Here is an 11,457-nt window from a genome sequence, read left to right as displayed (position 1 = left end):
ACATACCAAAATGCCACTGTGTTTAAGTCTTGGTATAGTCACTCTTCCTATTTAGTTTAAGCCCCAGTGGTAGTAACTCTTAGTGCAGGCATGTGTTCATCTAAAAATAACAGAGCCATTTGAGGTCACATTTCATGGCGTAGATAGTGAAGGACTTACAGACTGGTCTTGATTTCATTTTGTTTTTTGAAGCTTTGATTGATTTCTACGACTAATACATGATTGTTCTGACCCCACCCTACAGTCAGGTGACTGACATATTTGTTGGCTGAGTTTCTCTTTCTCACTTCATTTCCTTCATGCCTCCTCACAGAGAGGATTAAACTCCAGCATGATCAAGTTTTCTCAGGTTTTGTTTCTTCTAAACGCTGTGTGGACTCTAACCAGAGGAGGTGAGTACTCTTTCAGTCTGAAATCTTTTGAAATCCTTTACATTTTAGTATTTTGTGTTGAAATTGATTTTTGATTTTATGTCATAGGTTTTCCTTTCAAAATATGTAAAATGTTAAGTAGAAAAAAAACATGCTTTTGTGATAGTTCCTGTAAAAAGTTGGGAAAGTGTGTTTACGACCCAGTTACTTTTTTCAGCCGTCACAGACTGGAATTGTGACAGAGGGCAAAGTCACTCTTTATGTAACGGAGTGTTGCCACACATAAGGCAGAGAATGAGAGATGTTTTGCTGTTCCCGTCACAAGTCACTTTTTACACTTTATTTTTCTCTGAATAAAAAGTACCAAACTGTTCTAATTATAGCGCCACGTTTGTCTTAGGAGTGCTGAGCCTTTAAAGGCAGTAGTCTAACCTGCTTTGTGAGGTTCAGATTTTTTGTCTTTCACATTNACGGAGTGTTGCCACACATAAGGCAGAGAATGAGAGATGTTTTGCTTTTCCCGTCACAAGTCACTTTTTACACTTTATTTTTCTCTGAATAAAAAGTACCAAACTGTTCTAATTATAGCGGCACGTTTGTCTTAGGAGTGCTGAGCCTTTAAAGGCAGCAGTCTAACCTGCTTTGAGAGGTTCAGATTTTTTGTCTTTCACATTAGGCGTTGTTGCAGATGCAACTTTTGTTTGATGCAAATTAGTAGCATAAAAATCTCTCTAAGAAAGCAGCAAATTAAGGAGTGTTGATAGAAGAAACGAATAGACCCTGTTGTAATTCTTCGGGCATTTTTCCCCAAAACTTGGCACAGACAGAATGGTGATGCAAATGGGTTCATTTTGCTGTAGCATTTGGTCAAAAAATGCAGACAACACCAGATGACCATTTCAGGAAATGTTGAATTATTGAAATGATGGCATGTAATCTCTGTATCCTCTAAACTTTCATGCAGTTCCATTCACCTTTCTGCTGTTGCTTAATAATCACGTTTAAACCAGTTCTGCCAATTCATCAATCGCTTTCCCCACCAGGAAATAGTCTGCTCCCTTTCTCCTGCCGTCTTCCCTATGCCCGTCTGCTTACACTATTCTGGGATGAGTTTGGATCCATCTCAACATGTTGTGCAGATTTATCACATGCCCATAAGCTCCTATACGAAGCTTGAGCGCTAAAGAATGAGCGTTTGCTAGCTTGAGCTGCTAGCTTTGCAGAGAATGTGTTGGTGTTATCCTGGGGGTAGAGCAGACTCTTCCTGAAAGGGGCGGTCTCATGTTATGACATCAGATTGTGAGGACTCGCTGGTTTTCGTGGGTATGGGAGGGGCTGTTGTTGAGAGTTCAGGTTTTTAGAGGATTACTCAGAAACGTGTGAACAGATCAAAATACAGCTTTGGGGTTTTAATAGTGCGGAATGAACAGTATAATACACTTAAAAACTAGATTTTTCATAGTATATCCCCTTTAAGACTCAAACATTCTGCAGCTCTACTGTTTATCCGGTCACATCCATTGACATGAATAGAGAATCTTCCGTTACCTCGGGTTCCAACTAAATGAAGTCAATTCAGTCGCCATGTTTCTGCCGTACAGATATCGCCTTATTTCACCATTTTGGAACCGAGCAGTGATTGGTCTGGGAATCAGTCAGTCAAATGCATCAAACGTTTGAGGTGTGGCCAGTGGGCACCACATGCTCTTATCGAGAAATCTAATTGGCTGGTTTATAACTTGAATAACAAGCGATAAAGAAAATATATTATAAAAAAAAAACATATCTTTAACAAGAACATGTTAAAAAGACAGCAGAGCAAGAATAGTTATTCTGACAAACAGAATGTCAGGGTAACAGCTACTTATGTCTCCATAGAAGTCTATGGGATTTTGGGTTTCTGGGACCAGTGGGTACTTCCTGTTTGGAATTTGAGGGGGGAGGGAATGACCAGTCCAGTTCTCTCTGTGTACTATGGTCACATCTTTATTTCATTATTGGGAAAATGCATATTTAAACAGTTAATGCTCATCCTCCAGATTTTCTGTGTCTTTTCAGTCATCATGGGCTTGATCTGTGTTTGGCTGAGGAANCGGGTTCCAACTAAATGAAGTCAATTCAGTCGCCATGTTTCTGCCATACAGATATAGCCTTATTTCACCATTTTGGAACCGAGCAGTGATTGGTCTGAGAATCTGTCAGTCAAATGCATCAAACGTTTGAGGTGTGGCCAGTGGGCACCACGTGCTCTTATCGAGAAATCTAATTGGCTGGTTTATAACTGGAATAACAAGCGATAAAGAAAATATATTATAAAAAAAACATATCTTTAACAAGAACATGTTAAAAAGACAGCAGAGCAAGAATAGTTATTCTGACAAACAGAATGTCAGAGTAATAGCTACGTATTTCTCCACAGAAGTCTATGGGATTTGGGGTTTCTGGGACCAGTGGGTACTTCCTGTTTAGAATTTGAGGGGGGAGGGAATGACCAGTCCAGTTCTCTCTGTGTACTATGGTCACATCTTCATTTCATTATTGGGAAAATACATATTTAAACAGTTAATGCTTGTCTTCCAGATTTTCTGTCTTTTCAGTCATCATGGGCTTGATCTGTGTTTGGCTGAGGAAAAGTGACCGTGAGAGTTCTGGTTCTGTCTCAGTCTGACTGCTGTTCTGATGCTTCACAGATGCAGATGTCTTCTGTCAGTTGGGGCAGAGCTGCATTTTACCCTGCAGTTTTCAAGCTGGAGATGAGGCTGTCATCCACTGGATTCAACAGCCTGAACTAACCAAAAAACAGGTCCACTCCTTCTATCACAACAAAGACCAACTGGATCAGCAGGACGCAAGATTCAAGAACAGAACATCTCTGTTCCACGACCAGATCTCCAAAGGAAACGCCTCACTGCGGCTGACGGGAGTGATGCTTGAGGATGAGGGCAGATATATGTGCTACAGCAGCATCCTCGCAGGAAAGGAGGAGTTCTTCGTCAACCTGAAGGTGTACGGTACGATAAAGTTCAGAAAAATGTATTCTGATGAAAAAAAAAAGCAAAGTCCAGATGACTTTTTAAAAACCTTTCAGCAATAGAACCCTTTAACACCTAATGATGCTTTAACACAAAATCTTTAACATAGTGTAACTTTTTAACCATTAACACAATAATTCCAGTAGATTGTGAAGGAGAAAAGAGCCACTTTTCTTCTTCACAATCTACTAGAATTATTGTGTTAATGATTAAAAAGTTAGAATAAATCAAACAAGATAAACACTGGAGCTCAGGTGTTAAAGGGTTAATGATTGGGTCGTCACAGGAAGAACAGTCAGGTGGAGCTCCGCCCCAGATGAAGGATAAAGGGACTTTAGCTGAAACCAGCAACTCTACATTCTCCTGCTCCATTCTCGCCATTCCAACTAGCAGTGAGTCAACAAAAAATGAAGGGTGTTTTTGTATAAAGGAAACAGCAGCTGTTACTTCATCAGGTGAACTTTGAGCTGCAGGTAGAGAAGTCCTCACTGAGCCACCACAACACTGCTCTCACATTAGTGTCCTTCACAGGAGGTGAATTTGTGTAAAGTTGAGGGATTCTTTAGGCCTCAGAAGTCTTTTATTTCAGTGGTTGAAGTTCTGAGTGTTGCTGCACACAGGAATGCAGCTGATTTGCTCATTCCCACAATTACTGATAATGCATTCAAGGTTGCGTGTCAAGGTTCAGTCAGTCGATACTGTATGTTAACTGTTTCTACTCCTCTGTAGAAGTAGACACAACAACTTTAGTGATTTGAGGCGACACCGCTTCTGTACACACATCCCATCTGCTCCTCTGCAGGACGCATGAATCATTGTGAAGCTTTTTCTCACCAAACTTTCCGTGAGAATTTGACCTGTTTGCCTTGGAGTTAAACCAACAGTTTTCAAGATCTAAAGATGTCGTATGTCAGCATTCTGACTTTCCCCTGGAGATTAGTTATGTGTTTTTGACTCAAGTAAAAAGGCCTGGCAGTCAGAGCCAACATGTTGAGAGGGGTGGAGGTCAGGGCTCGGGGGGGCATCTGGGGTTTTCCACCCCGCTAAATGTTTGTCCAAACTATCCTGACACTCAGACTTCAAGTTTAACTCTAGAACACTAAAAAGTTACTCCATCACTTTTACTGGGCAATTTTTGCTCAATATAATGTACCCAGTACAAAGTATTTGTCATCAAAAATAGATCAAATGACAACACATGATAACTTAAAGTAGCTTTCTTTTATTTTCAACTGTAAGAAAATGGAAAATATAAGCACTGGAAGATCCTGAAAACATGCTTGAAAATGATAGAAAAATTAGGAATTTGAGAAGGAAAAATCCTAAAAAAAAAATAATAATTCTGGAGACTTGGTCTTTGGTCCACCCATTCCCAGGACATGTCTGACTTTACCCACAGGACCCATGACACTCAGAAAAATGCAATGTATTGGAAATCATGTACAGTAAATACTTTCCCATGTAAATACTCACCCGGCGATCGTGCTCTAGGGTTAAGCTCAGACCAGTCCCATACCATCATTCCTCCACCAAATCTCAAAGATGATTCAATTGGAATCCCAGTGTTTACTTGAGCTCAGTCAAGCTGTTGTGTTTTCCAGCATCCAGTCCAGTTTGTCAGTTTGTTATTGCAATTCACCCTTTAATACCAGAGCTGTTGCCAATCACAGCAAATAACCGTAACTTTTTACCGCTTACTCAATGAATGTAATTCAGAGAAAAGCAGCTTTGTGCTGAGATGCGACACTTCAAAGTGTTACAGCTGCTTTTCTCTGGACACCAGTCTGCTTGTTGCAGCACAGATCTGAACTAATAAGAATGTAGAACATGAAAAACTCAAACAGGTCTTAATATAATTCTTTCTGCTGATTGTTTTTTACCTGCTTGTATTATAATGAGACCCTCCAGGATTTCATGGCAGATATTTGTGATTGTTTCGTCCTAAAATGCCTAAACACAATTTGAGCCACAAATTTGTCTGCCCCGCCCCTCTTTCACCGCGCTGCATATTCGCAACTCGCTGCCTGTGCTCCTGATGCCACGGCCGCATGTGGGAGGAGCTACCAGCTCTGTCTGTGGGATATCTCACTAGAATGAATGGAAGACACATAAGATGTCTAGGAATAAGGTTTATTTATTGTGAAGAGTTCTACAAAAACATCAGTAATCATGTCTCCATGTTTGGGTTATGATTATTATTTTAAAAAAAACTGGCTTTGGATTAATATTCTACCCGCTAATCGAGTTACTGTAAACGTCATGTGCCCAAAGCTGGGTTCCTGATTGGCAGATGCGATGCAGTGACCTGTCAAACTTCAGGTATTTACATTTTGGCTGCACGCCCGATTCGCGCCTCGCCGCTCAAATCAAGCTGCTGGCAGACCTTCACGCCACGGCAGATGGTCAAATTGCGGTGTGGAACTTCAATTTGCCTCAGGAACTTCAATTTGCCTCAGGAACTTCAATTTGCCTCAGAGTCCGCCTGTACCATTGATTAGCATTGAAGCTGGTCACCTCTGCCACGCGAATCGCGTTCGGTGTGAATGCACCTTGATGATGCGGCAGCTTTTGTCAAGTTGCAATGTTTTTTATATAAATATATTTTGAAATCACCAAAAAAATGTTCACTTTGAAATAAAACTCAAATGATCATATTCCAACTGTTTTTATTGTGACACATGCAGTAGGAAAATACAGCACCATCACCATTTACAATGTTGTTGTCCTGCTATTTAACTTGAACAGATCCACACTGCTGCGTGTGCGCCCGAGAACGTGGTGGAGTGACGGTTCACGCGCATCCTGAAGAGAAACAAGTCAGAGAGGGTTTGAGAGGGAGGTATAAAAAAGAGCACGGTCAGATGGGAAGTCAGAAGGGAAAGAGTCACGAAGCTGCACCATCATCCATGACTGTTGTCATGGTAGATTGGTCAAAGTTACAGTAAAGTTGGAATAAAAATAAAACGTTTCAGAGTGCGAAACAAATTGAAGTGTTTGCTTGAATTTGCATTAATGGTTGTGATTGCAACACTGCGAAATCCTGGAGGGTTTGATATAAAGGTTCTGTGAGGGTAAATCTGTTTCTTATTGGTTATGATAGTTTGAAGGAGTTTAGGAAAATGTGCATGACACAGTTGCAAAGCATCTGTTTTTAGTGACCCTCCTGAGTTAGAGAAAAAAACAAGCAGTCCTTCAAAAGGGAAAGTGTGAATGAGAGAATCTTTATTACTTTAAAGAAAGGGAACGTAAATCTAACTCAGGTTTGCATGAAATCTATAAGGTTTACAACAACTGAAAACACAAGAAATAGTGAAGTGGATGAGAACATCGTTCTGAAATCCATCTGTCTCGTTGCAGCTCCGGTTCAGGACATCACCATTCAGTATTTAGAGAATGAGATCATCTGCAGCTCAGATGGGATTTATCCTGAACCCACACTCACCTGGACACCTGATCAAACTAACCAAAAGACCAGACTGACTCAGACGGAGCAGAAACTCTACAGCATCAGGAGCTCTGTGCCGTCTGCTGACAGCATGGACGTCACCTGCACCGTCAGCACGCCAGCAGGCCGCAGGAGAGCCACTTTGGAGTCCACAGGTGGAGGATTCTCAAAGACAAACACTTCTGATGTCTTTGTTAATGCGGCTCATGATTTATGTATGGTTTTGTTTTTCAGTCCATGAGAATATCTTAGGAACTGAAACAAGTATCTCCTGCTCAAACCTCACTCCCTTCACCATGTATATCTGGAGATTCAACCACAGTGAAGAGATGGTGAGAGGAACACCACAGGGCCCCCACTCCCCCACAGAGAAGTGGCAGCAGCACATCGTTGAGTCTTCATTAGAGAAGCTCACACTGAAGCAGCTGCAACCAAACCTGACCGGGATCTACACCTGTGAGGTCTGGAGTGACCAAGAGACCTTCATAAAAAGCTTCTTTCTTCATGTCACCGAAGGTAAAGTCAGAAGCAGAAGCATGAAGGGACTTTCCAGACAGAAACTGATCTTTCTTTTTTCCTTTCACAGATAATAATATGAATACAATTGGAATAATTGTTGGAGTAGTTGTGGGAGTTGCAGTCCTTGTACTAATAGCAATAATCATCTGGTTAATAAAGAAATGGGTAAGGACAACATTTATCCTCCAGCAGCTGACATGCTCACACATTTCTATTTGAATACATGTTCTTATCTCACTCTGACAAAGAGTCTGCATGGACTTAGCTACACGTTAACTTCAGTTTTCCAAGGAATTCAATTACTGTGATAGAAATTCACCACCTTACAGTAAAGTTCACGTAGTTTAAGGAGATCAGCTGTGACACACATGACAGAATGATTATTTATGACTATTTGAAACTAATTCTGATTCACATTTTTGCAGAAGAAAGGCCCAACTAAAAGTTCTGAAGAAATTGTGGAACTAAACGGCAAAGAAAGTTGAGATTTAACTCAGAGTTTTTGGACGTTTTGGAGGATCTCTGGATCACACGGTCAGATGAAGGACATTTACATTTTTGACTGAATTGTCTGGTTTGGATGTAACAGTGAGGAGCCTCTTCCTCCACCTTCTTCATGTAAAGAGAACTTCTGGAAAAGAAGAGTTTCATCATACTCAATACATGGTAAAAGATGGAGGTTAAGTCACGCTGTAATGTGAAGACAGTACCAGAAGAACAAAAACTTTTATTTTATTATTTGAAGGCAAAGAATGAAGGTACAAAAACAGTGTTTACATCTAAAGAATTGATAAGAACAGCAGAACATTAAGACAAAAAAAATCAGATTAAATAAATACAAGTATGTGAAAAAGCAAACAAAAAACCCAAACAGGTATTTGAAATGGTGATCCAAAAACCAAACTAGATCAAACAGGAAGCTAAAAAAAAAAGCTTTCAGACGGAAACATTTCACCTGCTGCAGTCATCAACAGCAGGGCACCCTGGTCTAGTACAATCATGGAGAAGAGACTTCTGTTATCAGAGAAGAATTGGAGTTTTATTTAAAGCTCAGACTCTGGTTGGTTTGTTTTATAACACTTGCGCTTTTTTAGATCTACATTTTATCTTCAGCAGTGAAACATTCACCTAATCATAGATACAAACAGATCACGATGAGTGAAAAACACAAAACCTCTCAAAGCAAACACATTACATGTTTAAAGGCAGTGGTGTAGTGTTTAGCACTCTGTCCTCACCATGAGAAGGCTCTGGTTCAAATCCCAGCGGGATCCGCTCTGTGTGGAGTTCACAAGTCCCTTTGAGCATGTGGGGGTTTTCTCTGCCTCCTCCCACATCCAAAAACATCTTTACTGGGTTTACTGGTGATCCTGACTGAGGTGTGAATGAGTGACTGTGTTTCTGTGTGATGGAGGGGTTACTGTTCCTTTCAGCTGAAGGTGGGTGGATCATGTTGATGGAAGAAACACTTCGGTTATTTTTTTTGTCTAAATATCAGAAGATTGTTTGTTCAATGTTTATAAAGAAGGTTTTGCCTAAAAATGTTTTGTTTAAAACATTTGAAAGAAATGGATGCATCTCCATTTTATGAGCCAACAAGTTTTTATTACAAAATAACTGTAGATTTTTAAGGCTCTCTGACAATTGATTGTGGTGTTTTTTGATAGAAGTCCATTAAAAAAGAGCAGCAGTATGGACTTGTTTTAACTTTTGACATGTGATTGTACTGTAAATACTGTCATTTATTTATTTTTTGAAGGTTGGGGATAATCTTATTTTCAAATTCGAAATAAAAAATCTTTATGCACACTTGTGAATTTGATAATAAAAAAATATAAATATAATGAGATTACTAATTCAAAAAAGTATATTTTTGTTAAATAAAAAGTTTTCATTTGTTCTTTATTTGGAAATTGTTAGAGAACCAAAAGTACGTCCTGAAGTTCTATGAAGGATGTGCAGCTGCACCTGTAAGAACTACTGCCTCAAATATGTTCCTTTAAAAAAGCAAAAGAGGGAAGTCTGCTGAAAAATAATGATAATTACAGTCAAAGCACAATAAAGTCAAATATCTGAGATTACAGGTTCTTTCTGAATGACTTCCATGAAAGACATAAAACCTGTCGGGTAAGATTTCTGGTGTTTCTGAGGAAGCACCAGTTCATCTGTCATTAGCTGAAACTACTGGAGGGAATGAAACAATCACAGCATGAAATATGTCCGGTTGTTCTTTCCATGTGGACTCCATCCTTCTGGAAGGTTCATGAATGTGTTCAGGCTCTCAGTCTTCCATCTACAGAATGTAGTTCCAGGACAAAGTCCATGAGTCCAAAGCAGTGCAGAAAGAATTCACCTCAGTGAGTCTGCTTCATTTAGGTTTTAGTTCTATCACACGTTTGAACTTTTTAAGCTCTAAAATAAAAATATTTTTTTAATATCAAACTGACTACCTGATTTGTCACTTTATTGTTTATTTTTAGTTTTCTATTTGATTTTTGGTGTAAGAGAAATCTCTGTTGTATTGTTCAATTCTGTGTTAGACTTAATTATTGATTTAACGAAGGCTTTGGTTAACTCTTACTAAGAAAATAAAATGTTTGAAGAACTGTCTGTGGCATTTTTGTATTAAAGAAAAGACTGGAAACCTGCCAAACGAGTTCAGGATCATTCAGATGTTTTGACACACAAACAGAGAATGAACAGCTGCATAGTTTCCTCATGACTGTTGAAACTCAAACTAAAAATCTAAAAGAGTCACCGGCCTCACCTCTCAGATGATTGTTACTCTTTGACATGCAAGGTGAAACATGCTGGTGTTGATGTTTTTGGTTCTTTTTGAAATAAAGAAGTTTGAATAAAAGTTTAGGCTGAACATTCTGCTCATTATTCAGAGATTTGTTTGGTTTTTACTGCTTTTTACCAGCACAAACATGTGACAATGACAGATTTTACTGCAGACAATCACTTTTGACCCAAAGAGCTTTTCCAAGGATGCAGCAATCACACACATGACTCACAACTTTGCTCAGTCCCTGATTTAACGCTTCATCTCTCATTTTGATGAATCCAGCAGGAGAATCCAACTTTCAGATCTGGAGGGAACGGTTTATTTATTTTCAGATTAATGAAGATTCTGAGGACAAAGGTGGTCTGACAGGTGACAAAGATTCACTGATCACACCACAGGAAGACACACCCCTCACACTTTCTGCGTGTGGCCAGGGTTCAGAGTTTATCAGCTGAATGTGTTAGAAATGAGTCATGGAGCTCTTCTTCTTCTTCTTCTTCGAATGTCATGGAGCTCTGAACCTGTAAATAATTGTGAAGCTAAATCATTGATTTAAGTCTGAACTCCAGCTTGAAGGTAAAAGGTTTCTTCTTTACTCATTCAAACATCTTGAGAGTCAGCAGGTCCACATGAAAAAGTCCCACAAACACCAGAACAGAAAGTAAACAGAACAATGACAGATGAAGTCTGTGCTTTGTGGCAGAGCTTTAAGTCTTCATCAGAGTGGAGGAATGCAGCCCGACTAGAAAAGGAGGAACGGGTGACGCCACTTCAGGTCACCAACATCTTACCAAAGTTCAGTGGAACTTTTTATCTTTTTTATTGATTCAAATGAAACTATTGTTGGTGTTCAGAAACAGTCTGATCAGAAACAATCTTTATATCCCTGTATTCAATCTTACAGTAACTGCTATAGCTCTCGCTGAACGTCTGAAAGTGAGAATATTGTTCTTAATCTGCTGCCTGGATAAATAATACATATAAATAAACAGACCCTGACTGAAAACAGAGGCTGATGGGAGCCTGTTAGTCACTTCTGTTGTTGTTGTAGTAAAGCCCTTCTGTAAACCTCTGTTATCACTGACTCTGTGTGAGTGAACATCAACATGACAACACAGAGTGTCCAGAAGAGGGCAGCCAGCCCTATGTGTTCAACCAAGACTGAAGATTTCTGTGATCACAGTAGTCAGTCTGTCAAACCTGCAGGACGGAGAATCTGGTCTGGATTACAATTTTTTGTACAGTTTTTTCCAAGTCGCTTTGGTGCATTTCTCACAACAGTATTAAGGTTGAAGGGAAATT

At 39.6% G+C, this 11,457-nt stretch overlaps 1 protein-coding gene across 2 annotated transcripts in view; it reads left to right on the top strand.

The window, feature by feature from the left end:
* The first annotated feature begins 114 nt into the window (after positions 1–114).
* Positions 115–11,457, top strand: part of LOC112141882 (HERV-H LTR-associating protein 2) — a 24,902-nt gene continuing 13,559 nt past the window's right edge. Inside the window, exons 1-5 of one of the 2 annotated variants that reach the window (XM_036211224.1) lie at positions 117–392; positions 3,062–3,382; positions 6,761–7,003; positions 7,083–7,364; positions 7,435–10,016. In XM_036211224.1, coding sequence (XP_036067117.1) covers positions 332–392; positions 3,062–3,382; positions 6,761–7,003; positions 7,083–7,364; positions 7,435–7,586 — 1,059 coding nt within the window. In that variant the 5' untranslated portion in view covers positions 117–331 and the 3' untranslated portion in view covers positions 7,587–10,016. Of the gene's footprint in view, positions 393–3,061; positions 3,383–6,760; positions 7,004–7,082; positions 7,365–7,434; positions 10,017–11,457 lie in introns of those variants that run through there. The other variant, XM_036211223.1, reaches the window with a different exon arrangement.

The sequence above is a fragment of the Oryzias melastigma genome, unplaced genomic scaffold, assembly GCF_002922805.2.
Source record: "Oryzias melastigma strain HK-1 unplaced genomic scaffold, ASM292280v2 sc01317, whole genome shotgun sequence".
In the NCBI taxonomy this organism is placed as follows: Eukaryota; Metazoa; Chordata; class Actinopteri; order Beloniformes; family Adrianichthyidae; genus Oryzias; species Oryzias melastigma.
Note: the sequence above shows the minus strand (reverse complement) of the source record. Positions and strands in the feature narration are given on the sequence as shown.